At 39.9% G+C, this 27,593-nt stretch overlaps 1 protein-coding gene across 1 annotated transcript in view; it reads left to right on the forward strand.

Annotated features, from left to right (window-relative positions):
- Positions 1-7,497: 7,497 nt before the first annotated feature.
- Positions 7,498-27,593, forward strand: part of nol11 (nucleolar protein 11) — a 59,808-nt gene continuing 39,712 nt past the window's right edge. The window contains exons 1-7 of the mRNA XM_034188834.1: positions 7,498-7,689; positions 20,493-20,606; positions 20,967-21,020; positions 23,110-23,258; positions 24,373-24,430; positions 24,962-25,103; positions 26,554-26,760. Of these exons, the coding sequence (XP_034044725.1) occupies positions 7,543-7,689; positions 20,493-20,606; positions 20,967-21,020; positions 23,110-23,258; positions 24,373-24,430; positions 24,962-25,103; positions 26,554-26,760 (871 nt within the window). The 5' untranslated portion in view covers positions 7,498-7,542. The remainder of the gene's footprint in view (positions 7,690-20,492; positions 20,607-20,966; positions 21,021-23,109; positions 23,259-24,372; positions 24,431-24,961; positions 25,104-26,553; positions 26,761-27,593) is intronic.

The following is a 27,593-nucleotide window of genomic DNA, read 5'->3' on the forward strand; positions in this document are numbered from 1 at the left end:
ATTTTTTTCAAAAACTATATGGATTTGAATCACGTGCGATTACATCAGCCAACCTTGAACCCTCGTGCGCATGCGTGAGTTTTTTCACGCCTGTCGGTTACGTCATTCGCCTGTGGGCAGGCTTTGAGTGAGCACTGGTCCACCCCCCTCATCGGAATCCTTTGTCTAACAACTTGCTGAGAGACTGGCGCTTTGCTTTATCAAACTTTTTTTCAGAACCTGTGAGGCAGATCGAAGTGGACACCATTCGAGAAATTCAGCTGGTTTTCGGTAAAGATTTTAAGGGCTGATGAGAGATTATGGAGTGTTACTGTTGCTTTAAGGGCTTCCCACGGAGCGGAACGTCGCGCAGCGCTCTGAGGCGCCGTCGTCAGCCAGTTTTAAGCTGAAAACCTCCAAATTTAAGCCTCTGTTGACCCAGGACGTCGTGAGAGAACAGAGAAGTTTCAGAAGAGCTCAGGATCAGCAGTTTATCCGGACATTCCACTGTAAAGGAGATTTTTTAATGAAAGACGTGCGGACGATTAGCGCGTCGCCACAGGAAAAACACCTCCGTTGGAAGCCTTAAGGACAAGTTGGAACATGTCCAGCTGTTAAACAATTTATCAGATACTCACTCTACTGAAAGCCATCAAAAGCCACCTGGTTTTTACAAATGGTTATCAACACGGAGGTGTTTCTCCTGTGGCGGCGCGCTGCGCCGGCTGCCTGCCGACGCGCCAGTCCATCCGCACGTCTTTCATTACAAAATCTCCTTTAACAGTGGAATGTCCGGATAAACTGCTGATCCTGAGCTCTTCTGAAACTTCTCTGTTCTCTCACGACGTCCTGGGTCAACAGAGGCTTAAATTTGGAGGTTTTCAGCTCGAAACAGGCTGACGACGGCGCCTCAGAGCGCTGCGCGTTGTCCCGCTCCGTGGGAAGTCCTTAAAGCGACAGTAACACTCCATAATCTCTCATCAGCCGTTAAAATTTTCACCGAAACCAGCTGAATTTCTCGAATGGTGTCCACTTCGATCTGCCTCACAGGTTCTGAAAAAATTTTGATAAAGCAAAGCGCCAGTCTCTCAGCAAGTTGTTAGACAAAGGAATTCCGACGAGGGGTGGACCAGTGCTCACTCAAAGCCTGCCCACAGGCAAATGACGTAACCGACAGGCATGAAAAAACTCTCGCATGCCCACGAGGGTTCAAGCTTGTCTGATGTAATCGCACGTGATTCAAATCCATATAGTTTTTGAAAAAAATAAAAAGGTCCGATACTTTTCTCACAGACCTCATATAATCAAATCTCTCAATAAGAAAGACCATTAATTAAAAGGATGGCAAATACTAAAATATACTGCTGAGTTCAGGTTATTATTATTATGGTGATGATGATGATGATGATGATGAAGATGATTATCCAACCATACATCCAACTATTTTCTAAATGTGCTTATTCCAATTAAGGGTCATGGGGGCTTACTCGAATGATATATATATATGTGTGTGTGTGTGTGTCAAAATCAGTTTGGTGATGCACTTTTCGGATAACGTTGTGATTTGGTGCTATATGAATAAATAAATAAATACATTGAATTGAATGAAATTGAACTGCTTGTAATTTAATTTTTTAATCCATAAAGCCATCTCTTACATTTTTATTATTTAAAGCTGCTGTATGAATAAAACTTACCTCAGTCAAATTTTGCAGCATGGAATTAGTGCTACAGTGACTGCATATGGCCCCATTAAAAATAGTGTTGAATCAACCCTACCATTGTGCCAATGGACTCCAGTGTTGATCAACTCTGCGCTGTTAAAATTTCATCTTAGTAAGTGGACAGGACTTATCATTTTCTCATCTACCTTCTTCTTGCCATTAAGGGAAAGATGGAAGAAAAAGGCCAAGAGGAGGGAAGGAAACGAATAATAATGTTGGATAAGGTCAAAGGGAAAGATTCACACCAAAGAGTGAAGACAAGGGCTCAAGATAGACAAGCGTGGTGTGATTACCAAAGAGGAATACACTGGAAAGAGAAAGCAAGAGAGAGATAATAATGTTTTGACCAGTTAATTTAATCCCTTCTAATAGTATTATCTGAATCACATGCTTTTATGTAATTACTATGTAATTGGACTTGTTCATTGTTATGTTCTGTATTATAATAGTAATAGTTAATATACTTATCAAAAACACTCAATGTAAGCGTAAACAACAATAAATCCTGCTGATACAGTCAACTGTGTTAATCCCGTCAACTGTTTTACACTTGATTTGTAACAGTTGTCCCTTCTTTCTTTCAGCCCTTGTAGCTGCTGTAGTGCAGCAGATACATCAGTTTTATCAGGAAAATACTTCAGTTAGACAAAGAAGCATGACATTTTTTTGTACATCTTCTCTTCAGGCTAAGTCTACAGATTTACTGGATAGCCACTCAAAATTTCAAGATGGCCACCAATCAAGTTTTTATCACAGGTTATGTGCTTCTGGTCATGTGTTTATGAATTTTTGTTGGCTTTATATAGCCTAGGCAATGTCAATGGACAGGAGCATTATGCATTTTTGGTAAAGATTTGATTTAACATATATGAACAAAGATGACAGCCAATATGGCAGCCAAAATCCTTTGTTGTTTCTCATATTTCAGTCGAAACAAAAATATTCTTTTCATAAATGTTTGTTAAATGTGAGAATGTTCTATGTAAGCAGTGGTGGGCACAGCTAATCAAAAAGTTAGCTTTGATAACAGATAATCAGGTAACTGAAAAGTTATCTTTTATAAACCTAAACCGATAAACCACCCAAGAATTTATCAGAAGCTACAGCTAACCGATAACTTTCAGTAAACTACTAACAAGCTGATTGTGAGTTTTAACACCACGATCACTTCTGGTAGCATCAAAGGCAACCACAGACCCAAACAATAACTCAGCACTTCTGTCTTTGTGCCCCCTGCCCACTGCTGGAAGCTCCTGTTTACTACATATTTTGCAGTAGTGAAGCAGTTGACAGGAGCTAAACTCAACTCTGCGCACATAAAACAAGCCATTATTCCTTAACAGGATACAGCAGTGCCGCAGTGAGGCAGAGGTCTTGGAAAATAAAACAGTTTTGACTCATGGTTTTGATTTTTTAAAAAATTAATCCAGATAGAATAACTCCATTAATGTCAATTCTGTCATTTGTACAAAGTTAAAATATAACACATATCTTTTAATTTTAAATAATGCACTAATTCTGAAGTTTTGTAACAAACACAGAGAGATGCCAAAGGGATTATGGCCAAATGAGCCTCCACTAACACTGATTGGTTGACTCATTCATTTTATGTAAAAACCAACACATTAATGTGACATGACATGTATGTTGGTATTTACATACAAATATGCTTTTGTAAAATATGCCATTGTATTCATATGTTAAAAAAAGTTTTTTGCACAAGCCAAAAGTCAAGTTGTTATGACTCAACCGTCTGATATAACTGGGGTCAAAATGCATAGAACACTGCCATCTACTGACGCTCAGACCCTTATCATAATCCTTTGCGTACCAGTTTTGTTTTTGTTTTGTTTTTTGTGCGTGGGAGAGTTGCTGCAGTTAAACAACAGAATCCACGACGACAAATGTAAATGAACATTATACAACCAAAATGTACATTTTTATTTCTTTAGCTGCAGCAAGAGGCTGCAACAACTCTCAGGCGTGCAATAGATTATGGGATATCTCAATACTTAGGGCGAATACTGCCATGAACACTACTGGCCAGTAGATGGCAGTAGAGACCATAGAGCAAACAAAGCGATTGCAACTCACAGTGATTCCAATTGAAAATAATGGAGCAGCAACCTGAACGTCTTCTGGCATTTTTACATAAAAGTAAACAAACACAATAACAGGGTCATTTCACAGCAACTGAACATTTTGTGTCCTATGACTAGCTGCTGGAAGAAAGGTTCATCAGACAACTCACGTAAGGGAATTAAACACCCTAAAATACTAAGAACTATATTCTATAGATGGAGTCCAAAAAATTATTATCGACACTTTATATTTTAGAAATAATAAATATAAAATTAGCAATTCACAAAATGCTGTCCAGTGGGCTGGGTTAAAATTTGCAATGCCCTTTTTTGTCAAATTTAGCATGAATTTAGCACAAGGTTTTGGCTTAATCTACTAAAAACATTGTGGACATTTCCCCAGGGACAAGGTTCATAATTCAAGTATATTCAAGTATATTTTTATTTTTCCACTAATAGTGTCTGTTCTGCGATTCAGTGTCAGTGCTGTTACCAAACCACATTTTCTAGAGGCTGAACAGACGCTATTAATTTAGTTATTTCAGTGGCCAAAAGGTGTCTCCCTTCTACTTAATTTTGGAGTGAATTCAAAATGGCAGAAGTGGTGGCTTGTGTCTTCTAAATTTGGTAAGTACTCCTGATTTTTGGCCCAGTATGTTCATTCACTGTCAGTGCTGTTACTGTAATTTGTGCTTATTATGTGCTTGAGAGAAAGGAGGAACAACTAGGGACGTAAGAGGCATGGTGAGAGATGCAACCAGGGTGAAAGTATCAGCACAGTAAGCATGTGGTTCATGAGTGAAAGTGTATTTTGTGTTTTTTGTCTGTACTGTTACCGTCAGTGCTGTTAAGTTGTATGTGGTAACATCACTGACACAGAGTAACAGCAATGACAGTTCAGGGATATGTTCTAATATTAACCCTTATATTTCCCAGATATTTTATTGAAAACAGTGCTTTTTTTTATAGCCTAGGCCTATTGTTGGAGGCTTGTGGAGGACTTTGTTCATGATATGGAGTACAACCCCAACTCCAATGAAGTTGGGACATTGTGTAAAATGTAAATAAAAACAGAATACAATGATTTGCAAATCCTCTTCAACCTACATTCAATGGAATACACCACAAAGACAAGATATTTAATGTTCAAACTGATAAACTTTATTGTTTTTGTGCAAATATTTGCTCATTTTTAAATGGATGCCTGCAACACATTTCAAAAAAGCTGGGACAGTGATATGTTTACTACTGTGTTACATTGCCTTTCCTTCTAACAACACTCCATAAGCATTTGGGAACTGAGGACACTAATTGTTGAATCATTGTTGGTGGAATTCTTTCCCATTCTTGCTTTATGTACAACTTCAGTTGTTCAACAGTCCGAGCTCTCCGTTGTCGTATTTTGCACTTCATAATGCGCCACACATTTTCAATGGGCGACAGGTCTGGACTGCAGGCAGGCCAGTCTAGTACCCAGCACTCTTTTACTACGAAGCCACGCTATTGTAACACGTGCAGAATGTGGCTAGGCATTGTCTTGCTGAAATAAGCAGGGATGTCCCTGAAAAAGACGTTGCTTGGATGGCAGCATGTGTTGCTTGCTCCAAAACCTGGATGTACCTTTCAGCATTGATGGTGCCATCACAGATGTGTAAGTTGACCATGCCATGGGCACTAACACAACCCCATACCATCACAGATGTTGGCTTTTGAACTTTGCACTGGTAACAATCTGAATGGTCTTTTTCCTCTTTTGTCCAGAGGACACAACGTCCATGATTTCCAAAAACAATTTGAAATGTGGGCTCATCAGACCACAGCACACTTTTCCACTCTGTGTCTGTCCATTTCAAATTAGCTTGGGCCCAGCGAAGGCAGCGGCATTTCTGGATGTTGTTGATGTATGACTTTTGCTTTGCATGGTAGAGTTTTAACTTGCACTTGTAGATGTAGCGACGAACTGTGTTAACTGACAGTGGTTTTCTGAAGTGTTCCTGAGCCCACTTGGTAAGATCCTTTACACAATGATGTTGGTTTTTCATGCAGTGCCACCTGAGGGATCGAATGTCACAGGCATTCAATGTTGGTTTTCGGCCTTGCCGCTTACGTGTAGAAACTTCTCCAGATTCTCTGAATCTTCTGATTATAGTATGGACTGTAGATGATGGAATCCTTAAATTCCTTGCAATTGAACGTTGATAAACAGTTCTTAAGCTGTTGGACTATTTTTTCATGCAGTTGTTCACAAAGTGGTGATCCTCACCCCATCATAGCATGTGAATGGCTGAGACTTTTGGGGATTAGTGTCCTCAGTTCCCAAATGCTTATTGAGTGTTGTTAGAAGGAAAGGTGATGTAACACAGTGGTAAACATACCACTGCCCCAGCTTTTTTGAAATGTGTTGCAGGCATCCATTGAGCAAATATTTGCACAAAAACAAAGTTTATCAGTTTGAACATTAAATATCTTGTCTTTGTGGTGTATTCAATTGAATATAGGTTGAAGAGGATTTGCAAATCATTGTATTCTCTGTTTATTTATATTTTACACAACATCCCAACTTCATTGGAATTGGGGTTGTAAACCATCAAAACGTATTCCAGCATTAAATTAAGAAAAATGGGCTCTGGTCCAGAAATTACTCCACATTCTCTGCTGCTCACTAGTTTTGCCATATTTAAGTTACTGTGGAGGTCAGGGGCAACAATTCCAAATTGTGTTTGCTATATTATTCCAAATAAATAAATAAATAAAGAGCAATACATATTAATCATAATGTCTGATATCTGGATCAGACTCACTCATTATTCTTGCAATCAGTTAAACCTATTAAAACCAGCTGTAACAAGATATAGTAAGTGTGCTTTTGAAAAAAAAAATAAGGTCACTGTTGGAATTAACACATCAATGCGGCAATTTTCAGCAGTCTTTTAAAATGCTGCATGGTTGTAGTAAAACTATTAAACTTGTGTTCTGTCTTAATAGTGTTAAAATATTTATTGTTTGTTTTGATTGTTTTTTTTTTTCCTTCACATTCTGTATTGTATTGACTTAGTATAACTGATATGATTCTACACATGCTGCTACAGAAGGTGGCAGTATGCACTCTAAAGCCGGTGATCCGCTGATAAACACAAACAAAGAAGTTGAATTTTTTTTATTAATTCGTAAGTGATGCTTGTTTTCAGAATGTGCCTGACAACAAGACCAAGATGATCACCTTAAAGCAGTGATTCATGATGGATTTAATTAGTCACGTGTTTTTAAACTGACAGAATCATTTCTAAGTCACAAGCATCACGTACACCTTATATTAGCATGAGCAAAGGAGTCCTTTGCGAACACTTGATTACAAATAGAATTACAATAATAATATGCCTTTTTGTGCTGTTAATTGGCCTAACGGAACATCTCGAAGAAGCTTACGCTGCAGTTTTTGCATCGAATGAGGTGGCTTACGCACACTGAAAAGGATTACCTGAAAGGATTTACTTCATAAATCACCCATTTATATTATAAGAAATTAATTAAGGTTTAATTAAGGTCTTTCTAATGTATGGATTTATAATACATAAATACTGTGTGGTCCCGGGGTGGAGAACCAACTTCATGCGCTTCAAACAAAATGCCTTGAGATGGAGCTCCAGCAGATGGCGGTAATGCAACACCAAGGATGTCAGCTGCTGTAAATGTTCAAAAAGAAGAAGGAGTGTTCTCGCGAGAAGGGGACGGATTCCACGTTCTTGTCGTCCGGTAGCATGGCGGTGTTGTTTGAGGGCTACACGTTGTGCGGACTTGTTCCACCTCATAACGCTTCACGTTTACCTGTTCAAGGAGTGGAAGAGGGGAGAGATAGCGACCATGTCGTCGTAACAGACTCCACCAGGACGGTGACGGTGTATAAGGTATCTGAAACAGTGATGTTCGGACACAAATTTAGCTAGCTGCTGTGAGTCTTCCAGCTGCAGACGCATTTATTTCGGAATGTGTGCACACTTTAAAAATACCTCTTTTAAATACTTCCGCACCTCATATAAAACCTAACCACGAAAAATTATTATAAAAAAAATGTAAATTCTAAAATTAATATAACGAAGCATTGTTTTTCTCTATGGAAAAATAATGAAGTTGTTTGACATACTGCAAAAAATTGAAGATTCAATTGCACAATATTATTGTAATACTTTTCTTCAGGGGTTGATGATTTATTGTGTAAACATCACTTTTTTAATGAAAAAGATTTATTCTCCTGACTTATGTGGCACTGACAACTAGAGCTGGGTATCAATTCAAATTTCAAAAATCTTAAGATTCAGAACTGATTATTTTGATTCGATCTGATATTGATTTGGGTTAGTGTAGTTAAAACCGTTTTTGAGCTTTACCTAATTGTCTAGTTATGCAACATATTAATACTAGTATTATATTGGCATTTGACAGCAAATTAATGAAGTATTAGTAGTAGAGCCTGACCGATATGGTTTTTTTTTTGAGGCCAATAACGATATTTGGATGAAAAAAATGCAGATAATCGATAAATTTGCCCATAGCCGATAAATCAGCAGAAAAATGTTTCAAATGAATAAAATGTTCTTTTTTGAACCCTTAACAAAAAAGGCATGAGCTAAAAGCTGAAGCTTTGTCCTCATATTGATTAACTTTATAGCAGAGAAGAATTTTCAAGTTAAAAAAATGCAATTGGAGCAGTTAGGGGGCTATTCAAACGGGCCAACTAGTAAGATATCACTCCTGAAAATGATCTTTGCCATATCACGTGAGGTAAATCTGCCCTACGATTGGATTTTGGAAAACCATGTGACGGAGAACCAATTCCGATTGGACACTTACATTGCACACGTCATCACACATCTTCTATGAGGAGTACCAAGATGGCTGACGGTGGATCGAAAGTCCGTGGAGTTAACTTTTCAGCAAAAAAAAAAGTAAGTTTCTGTCTCATGTCATTAAAAAGTTTATAATTTAGTAAAGCTTGGTCCCAGCCATCGTATACGACGGCATCGGCCCCAGAGGGTTAATGGCGAACGGCTGTAATTCCCAGAACCCTTCTGGATGACCAGTGAATCTGAATGTTTCAACCTCTTAGCAGTAAACAAAAGTTTTTCATGCTAGAAATAAGGTCTACACAACGTGGGCTTAATAAAAAGCGTGACCGACGCAATGAAGCACATTTGACACATTACTACAAACTGTTTGAGTTGATCAAACTGAGTTAAGCTGAAAAGGGAGAAATGTGGGGTGAATGTAATCGCAATGTTATTACAAACAACATCCTTATAAACTTACTTGTATGCTTTTGTCAGCCGATCAGTGCAGTGTGACGGCGAAATACGGGGGCCGGTGATGAACACATTTAAGCAGGGGTGTAAGCAGCTCTCAGTTGGAGTCACAGCTCCATCTACTGGACAGACGGTGCAAGGACATTTTACATTGCCAACACAAACATTTCAGTAACTGTTCTGTTTATGAGAAATTATCGGCGTTCTGTCGGCAGAATTTTGGCCGGTAGTGAGTACATTGAAAAGGGCTTATATCGGCTGATAATATTGGCCGGCAGCTATAAGACTGATAGCATGGACCAATCCCCTTCCTTTTTATTTTACAAACAGGCTGAATGGCAGCCAAAAGAGGACGCCAGAGGTACTTGGCTCATTGACCCTGACACAGGCTTCCATGTTTTGGCTTGATGCCTTGTTACTTTTGGGTTTAAAGTAAGGCTGTAACAAGGGTTAAAAAAAAAAAAAACTATGGCTTTACTTAACAAAATGTGGCCCTCAAAATGCAGGCAACGGTGTTTCAGGGAGTTATAAATTTAAAGATTTTCCCAGGGCAAACGGTCAAAGTCTACCCTACAGTGCTGGCTGTCCAGCATGCTGCAGGAGAACTCCCACAGCCACGCAGACTGACTGGCAATTCAGTCAGTCTTTTCCACCAGCACTTGCTGCGTGGCTGAAAAATCAGTCCACACCACAGAACCTTCGCGCTCTCTCCCACGGAAAAGGGACATTATGAGGAACGAACACAAAAAAACAAAACAAACAAAACACCACTGTAAATTAAACGGCGGACTTTTTTTTTTTTTTTTCTTGCAACAGACAAGAGTCCAGGTCATCATGATTGACTTCTTTAAATAGCTTTTGACAGAGGTTGATGAATAAATTGTGGATAGGGATGGGTATTGATAAGATTTTATCTATCGATGCCATTATTGATCAGATTCCTTATTGATTCCCTTATCGATACCTCTTGTGGATTTTGTACTAAAAGTAGGCTTTACAGGTTTTCTATGTATTTCATTGAGTCTTAAAGTAAATAAATATGAAATTGGTCACTGTATCCTTGATCTCTGGACATAAATAAAAATTAAAAAAACAGTGTGTTCCTTTGACGTTATTAATTCCGACTGGACTCTATCGTTCTAGCTTGTCTTGGCAGAGAGCCGCGCAGCGTTTGGAGCTGTGTGAACAGAACGGAGGACGATTCTCGTTTCTTTCTCGCAACAAGAGAGGAGTCCCAGTTAGTAACTTTAATCCGCACAAAAGTGACTCACGATTGATATATTCAGGGATGAAAGTGGTGAAAAACAAAAAAAGCTGAAACCCAAAATTACCCCCCAACACCACCTGCACGAAAATGTTTGAATTCTAGAAGCTCTGAAATGCAATCTGGGACTATTCCAGACAATAAACTGCAGTGAGTGCAGCAACCATTTTGGTGAGAAAAAAAAAACAACTTTCCTTATTCAAATTCATTCCAGTAGTATTCTGCTCTTACTAGGATGCAGCAGTTTTCTAGCTTGGCAGATAGTTCTGGAGGAAATCACTGAAGAAATTAATACATTGAAAATATGGTTTGGCCAAAACAAACTGTCATTAAACTTAAATAAGACAGGGATGAAATGGAGGTGTGAGAGTCACAGGAAACACTTCTCTGTGCATGTACACTCAACAAAATTATAAACGCAACACTTTTGGTTTTGCTCCCATTTTGTATGAGATGAACTCAAAGATCTAAAACTTTTCCCACATACACAATATCACCATTTCCCTCAAATATTGTTCACAAACCAGTCGAAATCTGTGATAGTGAGCACTTCTCCTTTGCTGAAATAATCCATCCCACCTCACAGGTGTGCCATATCAAGATGCTGATTAGACACCATGATTAGTGCACAGGTGTGCCTTAGACTGTCCACAATAAAAGGCCACTCTGAAAGGTGCAGTTTTATCACACAGCACAATGCCACAGATGTCGCAAGATTGGACGGAGAGTGCAATTGGCATGCTGACAGCAGGAATGTCAACCAGAGCTGTTGCTCGTGTATTGAATGTTCATTTCTCTACCATAAGCCGTCTCCAAAGGCGTTTCAGAGAATTTGGCAGTACATCCAACCAGCCTCGCAACCGCAGACCACGTGTAACCACACCAGCCCAGGACCTCCACATCCAGCATGTTCACCTCCAAGATCGTCTGAGACCAGCCACTCGGACAGCTGCTGAAACAATCGGTTTGCATAACCAAAGAATTTCTGCACAAACTGTCAGAAACCGTCTCAGGGAAGCTCATCTGCATGCTCGTCATCCTCATCGGGGTCTCGAACTGACTCCAGTTCGTCGTCGTAACCGACTTGAGTGGGCAAATGCTCACATTCGCTGGCATTTGGCACGTTGGAGAGGTGTTCTCTTCACGGATGAATCCCGGTTCACACTGTTCAGGGCAGATGGCAGACAGCATGTGTGGCGTCGTGTGGGTGAGCGGTTTTCTGATGTCAATGTTGTGGATCGAGTGGCCCATGGTGGCGGTGGGGTTATGGTATGGGCAGGCATCTGTTATGGACGAAGAACACAGGTGCATTTTATTGATGGCATTTTGAATGCACAGAGATACCGTGACGAGATCCTGAGGCCCATTGTTGTGCCATCCAAGAACATCACCTCATGTTGCAGCAGGATAATGCACGGCCCCATGTTGCAAGGATCTGTACACAATTCTTGGAAGCTGAAAATGTCCCAGTTCTTGCATGGCCAGCATACTCACCGGACATGTCACCCATTGAGCATGTTTGGGATGCTCTGGATCGGCGTATACGACAGCGTGTACCAGTTCCTGCCAATATCCAGCAACTTCGCACAGCCATTGAAGAGGAGTGGACCAACATTCCACAGGCCACAATTGACAACCTGATCAACTCTATGCGAAGGAGATGTGTTGCACTGCATGAGGCAAATGGTGGTCACACCAGATACTGACTGGTATCCCCCCCCCCCCCCCCCCCCCAATAAAACAAAACTGCACCTTTCAGAGTGGCCTTTTATTGTGGGCAGTCTAAGGCACACCTGTGCACTAATCATGGTGTCTGAATGAATGAATGAAAACTGTTTATTTCGAACATTTGATACAACAACAATTACAAGATAGATCAGTAAAGACAACAACAAAAAAGTTCCTACTGTGTACCCAACATGTCCGAAAAGGGGTAGGGTGAAGCATCAGCTTGTTTATCCCTACCCCTTCTTCCCCACAACCAGTAATACCCTTTGCCACATATACACATAGATTCCTATACACCTAAACCGATATCAATATATATATATACATACATATACACACATACATATATACATACACACATCCATATACATATATACACATATATATACACAAACATAAATATACACCTACACATACCTACTTACATACAAAATACTATGTATTTACAAGCCGAAGCAAAAAAACAAAAACACCCTAACCCTCATTACCCTTCCTCCTCCCTATACCCAGAAAAAAACATATTTTTGTACCGCTGTTTGAACTGGTTCATGCTTGGACATTGCTTGAGCCCCACTCCCAATCTGTTCCACATCCTCACCCCACAGACAGAAATACAGAAACCTTTTAATGTTGTTCGTGCCCACTGATGCTTTAAATTAAATTTCCCCCTCAGACTGTAATCCCCTGATCTGTTAAAAAACATATTTTTAATATTTGCTGGAAGTAAATTGTTTATTGCTTTATACACAATTTGTACTGTTTGAAAATTAACCAAGTCTGTGAATTTTAAGAATTTGGATTGTAAAAATAGTGGATTTGTATGATCTCTATAGCCAGTATTATGAATAATTCTTATAGCTCTTTTCTGCATTACTGATAGTGATAGTGTTGTACCTTTATAAGTATTACCCCATACCTCTGCACAGTACTGTAAATATGGTAAAACCAGTGAGCAGTAAAGAATGCGGAGTGAGTTGTGGTCCAGAATGTTTCGCTTTGTTTAGAACTGAAATGCTTCTTGACAGTTTACTTTGTATATGTTTTATGAGTCTTCCAGTTTATCTTATCTATTATCACCCCCAGAAACTTATTTTCATGTACCCTTTCAATATCTACCCCCTCGACTTGTAACTGAACCTGTATGTCTGTATTACAATAGCCAAATAACATGTATTTTGTTTTACTTAAGTTTAATGATAATTTGTTTCTGTCAAACCATATTTTCAATTTTCCCATTTCTATACTGATCCTCCTCAGTAACTCCTGCAAATCCCCCCCTGAACAAAAAATGCTTGTCATCTGCAAATAATACTAATTTTAATATTTTGGAAACATTGACAATATCATTTATATAAATTAGAAACAGTTTTGGACCCAATACTGACCCCTGTGGGACGCCACAAGCATTGTCCAAACATGATGATGTATATTCCCCCAACTTCACAAACTGTTTTCTGTTACTTAAGTAGCTTCTCACCCAGTGCAACACCAACCCCCTAATCCCATACTGTTCAAGTTTATTGATTAATATGTCATGATTGATTGTATCAAAAGCCTTTTTAAGGTCTATAAATATTCCAACTGAATGTAATTTGTGGTCAATGGCGTTTGTATTCTCCTCAACTGATTCTATTAATGCAAGTGATGTTGAACTATGTGCTCTGAATCCATATTGACTATCAGTAAGTAATTTATGTTTATTTATGAATTTGTCTAATCTATTATTGAATAACTTTTCTAATAATTTGGAAAATTGTGGAAGCAAAGAAACAGGTCTATAATTTGTGAAGTGGTGTCTATCCCCAGTCTTATACAGCGGCACAACCTTAGCTATTTTCATTTGATTGGGAAATTTACCGGTTTGAAATGATAAGTTACAGATGTATGTTAATGGTTCTACAATCCATTCAATGACCTGTTTTACCACCACCATATCATTTTCATTTAAATCGGTAGATGTTTTATATTTACAATTATTCACAATGTCTATAATTTCATTTCCATCCACTGCTGTGAGGAACATTGAACAGGGATTTCTTTCTATGAGATTATTATCCCAATCCTCAGGTTGGGAATCGGGAATTTTTTCTGCCAAGCTTGGTCCAATATTTACAAAAAAATTATTAAAACCGTTGACTACCTCATCCTTATTTTCCTTCTTGACATTATTATCAATGAAATACTGAGGGTAACTCTGTTTTTTATTACCATTTTTGATAATGCTATTTAATATATCCCATATTCCTTTAATATTGTTTTTATTATATGTTACTATAATATTCCTTCCTACATACCCGTATAATATTAGTTAATCTATTTTTGTATTTCTTATATCTATTTTCTGCCTCTTTAGTCTTTAGTTTTATGAATTCTCTATACAGTGTATTTTTCTTATTACATGCATTTCGTAACCCTTTCGTCATCCATGGTCGAGCTTGGATTTTTTGTTTTCTGTAGTCTTGTTTAATTGGACAATTTTTATCATATAATGATGTAAATATTTGTAAAAAAGTTTCATATGCACTATCAACATCACTTTCACTGTATACCTTTTCCCAGTTTTGCTCCTGTAAATCCTTCTTTAGTGTGTTCATGTTTTCCTCTGTCCGCACTCGCCTGTATTTTATTTTCTCCTCTGGGTGATTCCGCCGATGGTTTCTATTATAAATGATGAAAACTGGTAGATGATCACTAATGTCATTGATTAATAATCCACTCACAGTGTTATTCTCAATATCATTGCTGAATATATTATCAATTAAGGTGGCACTATGGGATGTAATTCTGCTTGGCCTGGTGATTTTTGGATATAAACTCATACTGTACATTATACTGATAAATTCATCTGTTATTTTATGCTTATTTGAGCAGATCAATATTTAAGTCACCACAAATGAACACAGTTTTTTGGTTAGTTTTTGAGAACATTTTTCCCATACAGTCAGTGAATGTTTCAATACTAGATCCTGGTGCTCTATATATACAGCTGACTAATACATTTTTGCTTTTTTCTTCACATATTTCAATAGTTATACATTGTAATAAGTTATCAATCACAGTTGTCATATTGTCTACTATTTTGTAATCCATGTTCTTATCCACATACACAGCCACTCCTCCTCCACTCTTATTTTTTCTGTTTACACAATTAAATTCATATCCATCCAGTTCAAAATCCATTCCTTTATCTTCATTGATCCATGTTTCTGATATAGCAATTATGTTAAATATTTTTTTAAACTGACTTAAATATTCTTTAATGTTGTTAAAGTTTGCATATAGACTTCTGCTGTTGAAATGGATTATTGATAATTTGTTATCCGTTTTAATGATCCGATTAAACTGTTCATCTGTATAATAGCAACAACTGTCATTGATATTTGAGAAGAATTTATTGTCCGGGTCTATATCGTGCTCCAAGTCCAGTACATTGTGGTCTGTGTATTTAAATGGTCTCAGTTCTACTTTTCCATGATCAGCAATCCTTTGAGTTATATCCTTCTTGTCTCCAGATGTAGATGAATAGGTTCCTCTGGTCTGTGTCATGGTGTTGTGATGTGTTTGTGTCCTCATACCTTATTGGTCATATTTGTCCAGATCCTCGCTTTAAGAAACACTATTGTTCATATTTGTCCAGCTCCTCGATGTTCCTTATTGCCATGACTTTTGCTTGTTCTGGTGATCCGTTCAGTTTGATGAATATTTTACAGTTTGAAGTCCATGTGTGCTGGATTTTTCCCTGTTTCTTCAAGAAGCGTGCTTTCCTGGCGATGTCGGCATTCCGTTTGGTGAGATGTTCATTGATGAATACGTTTGTCCCTTTCAGTTTTCTTCCTTGTTTTAACAGTGCTGTTTTGTGTTTTCTGTTGATGAATCTCATGATGACGGTTCGTTTATCACCGTCATTTCTCCGGGGCAGAGGGTGGCACGCTTCAATGTTATTTAAATCCATTTCTATACCTTTAGATAGGAGGAAATCAGCAACCTGTTTTTCCACAGAGCTGACCTCCTGTTCACTGGGCTCCCCTCCGCTCTCATCTGTTACCGCCCGTGCGTAGGACCGTGGTTTGATATGAAGACCGGTGATGATGACGTCGTTAATTCTGGTGTACTGCTCCAATTCAGCCACTCTATTTTCCAGCTGCACCAGATGCCGGTCTTTCTCGGCATTCTGGAGCCGTAATGCCTTCACTTCCTCCACCAGATCCATGATTGATTTCTGTTGCTGCTTCACAACAGAAATCTCCTCTGATAGAAAGTCCAGAGATTTTTTAATATCGTCACCTTCCTCCGCTGTCAGAACCTTCTTAGGCCCCATGGTCGGCTTATGAGCAGCTTGTCGATCGCCGATGTTAACAGCCTGTGTTGTTTGTCACCGGAATGGATCTGCACTGCGCTGGTGCCGCGCGGCCTCGGTGTTTCCGCGCTGATGGATCCGTGGTGGCTGCACGAGGCCTCGGGGAAGCGGCACTCGTGACGCGCGGCTCTAATGACGCAGCGCGCGGCCTCAGTGAATTCACCACGTTGGGCGGGCCTCGGACGTTGTTGCTGTCCAGTCGCGGGGCTAAGTTGCCGGTTGAGGTGGTATTCCCACTGTCCGGGTTGGCAAACACCGGCGTGGCAGATGGCAACTACAAACACCACCTCTGAAAACTCAGGTACAAACTTTTTGCAGCTCGCTCTGACGACACGCAGCTCTGACTCTAATCAGCATCTTGATATGGCACACCTGTGAGGTGGGATGGATTATCTCAGCAAAGGAGAAGTGCTCACTATCACAGATTTAGACTGGTTTGTGAACAATATTTGAGGGAAATGGTGATATTGTGTATGTGGAAAAAGTTTTAGATCTTTGAGTTCATCTCATGCAAAATGGGAGCAAAACCAAAAGTGTTGCGTTTATATTTTTGTTGAGTGTATGTATTTATTTATTTATGTATGTTCATTGTTAGTTGGTTTTATATTTTCTGTTTTTTTATTCAGGTTCTTTTCCTCTAAAATTGCATATAATCATTAGATTAGTTATTATTAGTATTATTGTTGTGGTTGCTATTATTAACATCCATCCATCCATCCATTTTCTTCCGCTTTAACTGGAGTCGGGTCGCGGGGGCAGCAGCTCAAGCAAAGCCGCCTAGACCTCCCGATCCACACACGCCTCCCCCAGCTCCTCCGGGGGAACCCCAAGGCGTTCCCAAACCAGCCAAGACATGTAGTCCCTCCAGCGTGTCCTGGGTCTTCCCCAGGCCTCCTCCCAATGGGACGTGCCCGGAACACCTCTCCAGCGAGGCGTCCAGGGGGCATCCGGAAAAGATGCCCGAGCCACCTCAACTGACTCCTTTCGACGTGGAGGAGCAGCGGCTCGACTCCGAGCTCCTCCTGAGTGACCAAGCTCCTCACCCTATCTCTAAGGGAGCGCCCAGCCACCCTGCGGAGGAAACTCATCTCGGTCGCTTGTACTCGTGATCTCGTTCTTTCGGTCATGAGCCAAATCTCATGACCTTAGGTGAGGATCAGAACGTAGATCGATCGGTAAATCGAGAGCTTTGCCCCCCTTCTCAGCTCTCTCTTCACCACGACGGTCCGATACAGTGACCGTATCGCTGCAGATGCTGCACCGATCCGTCTATCGATCTCACGCTCCATCCGTCCCTCACTCGTGAACAAGACCCCGAGATACTTAAACTCCTCCACTTGAGGCAAGGACACTCCACCTACCTGAAGAGGGCAAAGCACCTTTTTCCGGTCGAGAACCATGGCCTCGGATTTGGAGGTGCTGATTTTCATCCCGGACGCTTCACACTCGGCTGCAAACCACCCCATTGCATGCTGAAGGTCCTGATTTGACGAAGCCAACAGAACCACATCGTCCGCAAACAGCAGAGAAGAGATTCTGTGGTGTGCTATTATTAATATATAAACAAAAATAAATTTAAAAAATATTACAATTTATAATACATTTGACTCTTTTACGACAACAAGCGCTTATTATACAGAAAACAATGCACCCGAACGTGCTGACAGCTGCAACTGCTTAATGCTAACTTTAACATTGAAAATGCAATAGACATGCTAACATGTTAACATCGGTCCCATTTTTAAGTTATAAAATACATCTGTCAACTGTTTCAGAAGACCATAATGGGTCGGTTTAACATAAAAAAGGTAAATAATACAGCTATATGCTCTTTGGGGTTTTAGCGGGGGAAATTAAGATAAAACGAAAGAGAAAAAAAATGAATCAACGAAGCAATGATCGAATCACTGCTTCAATCTGCGAATCACTGCTTCGATTGGTTCAAGGTTCAAAGCAAAGCCGTGCTGCAGAAAAGTTGATTACAGACCTGCTGCAGGGTCTGTAATCAATGTAGAGAAATGATCATTTTCCTGACAAACATCCCCAAAAACAATGGCCACTCTGAAGGACCAATAAGGGAATCGTTAAGCAAAAAGGTTATTGATGTCAGTGGATCGAATAATTTCTTAATGATACCCAAAAACAACCGGTTCTCGATACTCATCCCTAATTGTGGACCTGCTCGAAATCAGAACCACCTGGTCCACAATCAGTGTAGAGAATGATCATTTTCACACCCTCAAAAACAGCAGAAGGGACCAACTACAGCGGCATTTTTCCAGTGACGGATCTTGGACGTACAAATCGATCTGTGGGATTTTAAAATCGATTTAAAAAAAAAAAAAAAATCGGCAAATCGATCTTATCAACCCAGCACTACTGACAACATATTACATTACAATTACAAAAACTTTTTCCCCACTTTCCTGTTACACTGAGGCTTGTAAACAGTTTGTAGTTTCTAAACAGTTCCAATGAAAACTATTAACGTTTCATTGTGAAAATGAGTGAATGTGTTTCCTGCCTTTCCTGCTTTTTAATTAGTACGTGAACGGAATATATTAAGTTTTTCAGAACTACTTTGTTGATGGAAGGGGCTCGCTCAGTGTATTCCTACGCCAGCCTTTCGCTGGTGTCCGGCGGGACGACCGCCACAGCGACAGCAGTAACCGGGTAACGGCGTTCTCCCATCATGCACCTCATTTCGCCCATCATGCTTCTTGTGTACTTCCTGTTTTAACTTCCTGTTTGCAGTGACGAAAGCGTGCTTCCAGTTTGCGGTCATGGCGGAAACTGAGTCAGATGGACTATGACGTCACGTCTCTGTCAACATCCATGCTTCGCTCGGCGGCTACACCGCTTCGCGCTGCTTGTTATAATTACTTTATTTAGCAGCATGATTTGTTTTCCCAGAGATTTATCAATGGGAAACCAAATCAGCACAAGTTCTTCTATTACAAAGCAAATAAATACATCAGTGACAGAAGACTTTGCATTGAAGTCAAATACAAAAACACACCAAAAAAATAAATAAAAAGTGGCTATTGATAATGGTACTGTATTGCGTTTTCTCACAACAAATAAAAAACTGGCACTATTGTGCAGCATCCAGTTAGAAACCACCATAGTCATGTGGCACCCACCAAGAAACCGCTGTGATCGTGCAGCATCCAATCAGAAACAAGAAAATGCGGTGATTGTGCCAGATCCAAGGAGAAACCATAGTGACCGTATGGCATCCAATTAGAAATTGCGGTGACCATATGGTATCCAATTAGAAACCACTGCGACCGTACGGTATCTAATGACAAACCACTGCGATCGTATGGCATCCAATAAGACACCACAGCAACTGTATGGCATCCAATAAAACCTTCAGTGGCCGTACAACATCCAATAAGAAACCTCCGCAACAGTACGCCACCCAGTAAGAAACCGCCACGACCGTAAGTCATCCAGTTAGAAACTGCCGCGACCTTACGCCATCCGATAAGAAACTCCCTCTGCCGTATGCTATCCAGTAAGAAACTGCCTCAACCGTACGCTATCCAGTAAGAAACTCTCATGATTATAGTGAGGTAAAGAGGTATGTTGTGGTGTTGAAGCTGTACAAGAGGTAAGTGATGAATTTCAAGCTCAAAATGTAGGGTTAACCTACTGTGACGTACACGGCATGTTTGTGGCATTTAGAGGTGCGTGTAACACTCTCCACCCAACTTGTTACTAGGGATGGGTATTGATAAGATTTTGTCTGTCATTGCCATTATCGATTCCGCTTACCGATCCGATTCTTGATTGATTCTTATCAGTACCTCCTGTGAATTTTCTGTGTTCAAAAAACAGGCTTAACGGGTTTTCTATGTTAACATTTTATTGAGTCTTAAAGTAAATAAATATGAAATTGGTCACTGGATCCTCGATCTCTGGACACAAATAGAACAAAATCAATCAAACAAACATAAAATAAATAATAAACAAAATCTGTGACTTTATTTAAAAAATGTTTCACACACATTTAGCAATGTTGCAGTTAACTGGCCTTTATGTTTGTGGTTCTGACAGGTTTCTGACCAGAAGCCGCTGGGCAGCTGGACAGTGAAACAAGGACAGATTCTGACATGTTCAGCAGTTTACAACTCGCACACCAAAGAATATGTGGCGGTATCGGACAGCAAGGTAGATATTTGTGGTTTGTTTGTTTGGGAGTTTCCCCTTTGATTTGCTGCCAGATAATTGAAGCCATACAGTGAGTATATAAAACTGTACTGACTCTGCTTTTCATATGGTAAATGTTTTCCCAAATGGTTACACCCAGTTTTGTGGCTTTAAATCTCCAACAGGTCCATTGCTGCAGTAGACTTAGAAAACAGAAAAAGAAGATGCATTTACCATTTTCCTAGCTAATTAGTGCATTAATCAAACATTTTTGTTTCCTTCCTTGAACAGTTATTTTCTCATTTAGTGATTTGTTCTCTTATCTTTGCAAAATTCTATCTGAAGCTGTCTCACAAATCATGTTTTCTCTTGGTTTTCAAGGTGATAAGAATTTGGAAAGAAGACATCCTTTTAGATAAAGCCTTCAAAGCAACTGTAAGTGTGAACAGGCCTGTTTATTTTGTTTTAGGGAACTAATTTTGGACAAATGTTGTCAGGCTCTGAATTACTCTGTGGAAATATTCACTGTCCTTATTATTAAAGGAACTTTACACTAAAGGAACTACAGTGTCCCATTAATTTGAGCATTCACATATTACTGCACACAGCTGTGCTCAGTGCTGGAAGAAGTACTCAGGCCTAGGGATGGGTATTGATAAGGTTTTATCTATATCGATGCCATTATCGATTCTGCTTATCGATCCGATTCCTTATCGATACCTCGTGAATTTTGTACTAAAAGTAGGCTTTACAGGTTTTCTATGTATTTCCTTGAGTCTTAAAGTAAATAAATATGAAATTAGTCACTGTTGATCTCTGGACATAAATAAAAATAAACAAAACTGTTTCGCTTTGAAGTTATTAATTCAGACTGAATTCTATCATTCCATCTTGACGTGTCAGAGAGCCGCGCAGCGTTTGGAGCTGTGCGAACAGAACGGAGGATGATTCTCGTTTCTTTCTCGCAACAAGACAGGAGTCCCAGTTAGTAACTTTAATCCGCACAAAAGTGAATCACAACTCATATTCAGGGATGAAAGTGGTGAAAAACAAAAAAAAAGCTGAAACCCAAAATTACCCCCAACACCACCTGCACGAAAATGTTTGAATTCTAGAAGCTCTGAAATGCAATCTGGGACTATTCCAGACAATAAACTGGAGTGAGTGCTGAATCCATTTAGGTGAGAAAAAAAAAATACAACTTATTCAAATTAATTCCAGTAGTCTGCTCTTACTAGGATGCAGCAGTTTTCTAGTTTGGCAGATAGTTCTGGAGGAAATCACTGAAGAAATTAACAAACTGAAAATATGGTTTGACCGAAACAAACTGTCACTGTCAACTTAAATAAGACAGGGATGAAATGGAGGTGTGAGAGTCACTAGGTGTTCACAGGAAACATTTATTTCTGTATGTATTTATGTTAGTTGCTATTATATATTTTCTGTTGTGTTTCTATTCAGGTTCTTTTTGTCTCTTTCTCTAAAATTGTATATAATAATCATTAGATTATTAATATATAAGCAAAAATAAATTTAAGGAATATTACAATTTGAAAACAAATGCACCCGAACGTGATGGCGGCTGCAATTGCTTAATGCTAACTTTTAACATTGAAAATGCCATAGACATGCTAACGCGTTAGCATCGCTCCCGTTTTTAAGTTATAAAATACATCTATCAACTGTTTCATAAGACCATAACAGGTCCGTTTAACATAGAAAAGGTAAATAATACTCAGACACATGCTCTTTAGGGTTTTAGCGGGGGAAAATTAAGCGAAAGAAATAAATAAACGAAGCAATCGACCGAAGCATTGCTTCAATCTGCGAACCACACTTCGATTGGTTCAAGGTTCAAAGCAAAGCCGCGCTGCAGAAAAGTTGATAAGGACCCGCTGCAGGGTCTGTAATCAATGTAGAGAAATGATCATTTTCCTGACAAACACCCACCAAAACAACGGCCACTCTGAAGGACCGATAACAGAATCGTTAAGCACAAAGCTTATTGATGTCGGTGGATTGAATCATTTCTTAACGATACCCGAAAGGAACCGGTTCTCGATGCCCATCCCTACTCAGGCCTTTACTTAAAACCTTATTGGCGTAACGTGTGTTTATTGGTTTTCGCTTTGTATTGTTGATACGAGTCTACAACATAATGAGTAACTAAAGATGTCAAAATAAATGTGGTAGAGTAGCTCTGATAATATTTGCATCAGATACAGTGGAGTAAAGTATAACAGCAGAAATTAGTAACACTTGAAGTACCAACACTTGAAATTTGTACTTAAAGTAATTGAGTAATTATACTCTGGTATTTTCCACATGTAGTTATGCTAGGGAAGTATTGTCACTGTTCTTTGTTCTAATTTAGACTTGGTGTTGAATACATCTGTTATGATAGCACAGTGTTGTGATGCAGGAGATTGTCAGCATGAATACGTATGTATGACTGCATGTACTGAAATAATGTTTCCTTGTGAATTACATTTATTTTGCTTTTTTCCCTCACTATTCTCTCCAGGTGTCTTCAGATATTTGGAAGGTCCACTGTGCACCTGGAGCTGAGCCTGTTGTCTTGTTCCAGAGAGGAGCAGTGAGACTCCTGGATAAGCTCCTTTCTGCTCCCCAGCAGCACATAGAAGTAGTTCTGGCACAAGACGAGGTCATCAGGTGAGCAACAGTAGCCATCGTGATCTCTGTAAAAACCCGAGTCCATGTAGACTCCTTTGTTTGGATCCTTTACTGCTCTTTTTGTGAAAAGAACATACCGTATTTTCTGCACCATAAGGCGCACCGGATTATAAGGCGCGCCCTCAATTACCGGGTACTTAACCCTTACAAAAGGCGCACGCTAAAACATATAGTCTACAAAAAAAAAAGTCACGGAAGCAAAACGGTAAGCTGATTTGAACTTTTTAACAACTTTGAACTACCAGTATTTAACAATATGGTACTCACATTATTTTTTATTATGGTTCTGTCACAAATCCATCGAAGTCTTCATCTTCTGTGACTGAATTGAACAGCTGGTCTTCTAGCTGTGGCCACCTCGCTTTGTTTCTGCGGAAACTCCGTTTGGTCTTTTTAACTTGGCGCAGTTCATTTTCTTGTTTCCTCTCGCAGCTGCTCTATTCCCATGAACAACCGCGTAACTGATAGCCTGCAGTTTGAATTGTGCCTCGTAAGCATGTCTCTTCGCGGGCGCCATTTTCGGGGGTCCTTAGACAAACAAATGTTGTTTTGCAGGATACCTGTAGTATACGGTAACTACCGGAGGAGTGGCGGGAGTAAGTGTACGTACCACAGACTCACGGATTCTTCTCTGATTGGTTTATCGCTGGCAGCATACGTACTCTACGCTATCAGCGTACGTACTTTACGTATTACGTAATGTTCTCCGATTGGTTTATCGCTGGCAGCATACATACTCTACGCTATCAGCGTACGTACTTTACGTATTACGTAATGTTCTCCGATTGGTGTATCGCTGGCAGCATACGTACTCTACGCTGCTATCGTACGTACTTTACGTATTACGTCCTTGTGTCAGCGGGAAATGGTCAGATATTCCGACGGTCAAAGACAACGTCGGTCGTTTTTACAAATTTTGGAATTCACTGCGCACATAAGGCGCACCAAATTATAGGGCGCACGGCCGATTTTTGTGAAAATTTAAGGCTTTTAGGTGCGCCTTATGGTGCGGAAAATACGGTAGTTAATTTCAAGACTCGGGCAACGTTGAAGAAAAATGGAATTGTTGATGCTGTTACATTTTTGTCTTTAGGTGGAGCACCAGTATTGTGGCAAAGACACAGCAGTGTGTCATCTTCACAACAGAACAAGTAATACACTTTTCATCCACATATGGACAGAATGGTTAAAGATCAGACAGGCTGTGACAGAAACAGCTCAGCTTTTTCTTAAAACATAAGTGACAGGATGGAACTACCACCAAGTGAGCACACACCACATTTTTGCAGGACAAAATTCCACTACCTGACCCTGACAGAGGTCACTAAATGTCACACTCAAAATTACTAAAATGCAAACTGGTATGAAGGAAAAAGTGTTCTCGGGGGGCCTTGTGTGCAGTATATAAAGTTGGTGTATGTTTACTTGGTGGAAGATACTTGTTACTAAACTTTTAAGAAAATCAGAGGTGGTTACTGTCACAGCCTAATGAAAAGTGACCGATCCTGAGGGAGAATGTCTCTTAACTACTTTGCCTGATCAAATTTCAGTCATTTTTCATTAGTCACTCTGTGATAGGTGAGCTGTGATTGTTACCCCACCCCAAAGACACACAATGAAGTTCTTTGTTTTTCCCTTCTTTTTCCTAAAACCTCGTTGGTTAATGTCTTCTCGATCAACAGAAAGGAGATTATTTCCTGTACCTGCAGAGACCAATTCACAACACCCTGCAACGATATCGGCTGGAGGAGGAGGAGGATGGCCTGGCCCCGCTCAGCTTCTCTGCTTCATACAGGGATAGAAACATCTACCTGCTTTATATGTGTAAGCCTAAACTTTAAATATTTTTAGTGAGAGCATGCGCCCCTCAGCACAGTGTAGTTTGATGGACTTGGAATTGAAACAGCTCAGGACAGTTTCAGTGTTGCCACTGACGTGGTGATCAGTCGTGGCAGCAACACCCCCAGGTTGGATGAAGCGCTGTGCCTCACACACTGTTGCTTACTTGAGTCTCAGCTATTGATTTCTTACTTGTTAAATTCTGCTGCAAATTTTCATTGTTTACACAATTTTCAACAAGTCTGTGAACAATTTAAATTTTCCACCTGATCACCACAGTATATTCAGGAGTCAGATGTGTGTATGATCAGACTGAATATAGTACTTTTTTTGCTGAGTGACCATCCCAGCTAAAACTGCTTTACAGTTACACTGACACTAGGGATGGGTGCCATTTAAATAGATTTTAACAGTACGACCAGTACTGCTTATCGGTCTGATACTTTTTGTAGGAAGAAAAAAATCTCCTAAAGTTTTCTCTTGGCACTGTTTCATTTCACCGGTATCCATGTCCACTGCTGTAGATTTTCACTTTCCTCCTTGAGGATTTGAATTCTTGCTGAACCTCCTCATTGGTTCATCTGTCACCATTTCTCTCCATGGCAGTTATTTTGCTCATTTCTGTTCACTTTCACAAATTGTGTTGTTGTTGCCTTCCCATGCACATGTTCAACCAGTCAGCATTGAGCCCCACTCAGCGGCATTTCACAGCAAGTCAAAAGTTGCAGAAAGGATTTACATGGCCCTGGAAAAAAGTTCTGACAAACTCACTTCTCAGGGTGGTCCCTGCTGTTGAAATGTGCACAAAGGTGTGAAGCCCCCCCCCCCCCCTCCAAAGTTATCAATACTCTGGTCTTTAATAATTTAGCACCAGGGCTGGTTCAATACCGAGTTTTGGTACCCATCCCTAACTGACATTCAGTTAATTTGTAATTGGAAAATTAGACCCCAGAAGCACCTTGCTCTGTCATTCCACTTCTTAGATTTTAATTTGTAGGAAAAATAATGAACAAAGCTTCACTTAGTCAAAGTGAAAGGATGAGAATATTCATTCAAAAATGTTTACTAGTGAATTTTTATGAATTTTACCCCTGGTGGGATACGAAATTGGGTAATCAGAAGAGGTGTTGCAGTAAAGCTGTAGGTATTAATCCACTTTTGCTTTTGTTACCTCCATTTATTTTAAAATCTTTCCAAACTGCTGACTTGTCATTTCCAGTTTTGCTACTCATGTTACCGTAGTAACGAGCATACATCTATATGAGGCTGTGTCTGAACTGAATATCGAGCACTACCGTCAGTGCACCCCTGGTTTGAACTGAGCATCACTGTGAGATTGCTCTTATTATTGTTGCTCCTGGTTGAAGTAGCATGGGCATGCCTGACTAGTGTAATACTTATTAACTATTCCCTTTAATCTCTGTCTGCCACACAGACCCAAACGGCCATGTTTACCAAAGTGCCGTGTCTGTGCGGGACGTGCAGGCTGATGAGGGAGTGCAGTCTCTTCCACTGCCCCGCAACCTGCTGCTGGCTCTGAACATTGGAGAGGACCTGCTGGGTGCAGCAGCGGCCCAGGTCCTGGACGAAGCCCACATAGCTGTTGTGGGAGTTCCACACCCCTCTGCTCAAGCGGGAAAAGGTATTTGATGTTTAATTACAGGAAGAAGACTGTAACGACAACTGGTGTTTGTTTTTTCACCTTGTAAGCACAGCAAGCAGGGTGATGTAATCAGTCGTGAGTGTGAGAGAGAGAGAACAAAACTACTTAAAAAAAAAAATGTCTGGGTGCACTTTCACCAAACTTGTTGGGAGTATTACTTGAGTTAGTATCTCCAGATGACTAACTTTTGCATCAGATTGGTCAAAGATGAGGGAAATTTGGGAAATTTCCAGTGACTGCAGGGAAAGTGCTCCCAACAGTTGGGAAAAAAAATTTGGATGACAGACAGCCAAATTATGAGCTGGGCAGTGTTTGGGGTGGTAGCTGTCTAGTTTACCTAGGTTTGTTCCTCAGTAGTTATGGCCTTTGTCGACTTCTGGGGGACGGTGGCTGGTATGCCTGCACCGTTTGTAACACATCAGTGCTCCCAAGAGTGGTGCGGGGTTGCTGAAGTGTGTGGATGAGCTGAGATGGTACTGCTCTAGGTCTCACTGCATTGTGAGGTGTGTTTAAAAAGCTCATACAAGTCAAGCAAAATGTAGCCCAAGAACACTTTTACCGTAATATCTCTGGTGGCTGTGTGGCTAGAGATTCAAAACTATAGGGCTTTAAATATCATTGAAATGAGTAAAACAAATGTATAAAACTCAGTTTTGTCAAAATTTTGAAATCAGTTATGCCAAGATTGATTAAAATCTTAGTTTTCAACTGGGGTGTACTCATTTTTGCTGAGGTATGTATGTATGTGTGTATGTATGTGTGTGTGTGTATGTGTATATATATATATATATATATATATATATATATATATA

This window comes from Thalassophryne amazonica, chromosome 15 (assembly GCF_902500255.1).
Source record: "Thalassophryne amazonica chromosome 15, fThaAma1.1, whole genome shotgun sequence".
NCBI classification, from domain to species: domain Eukaryota; kingdom Metazoa; phylum Chordata; class Actinopteri; order Batrachoidiformes; family Batrachoididae; genus Thalassophryne; species Thalassophryne amazonica.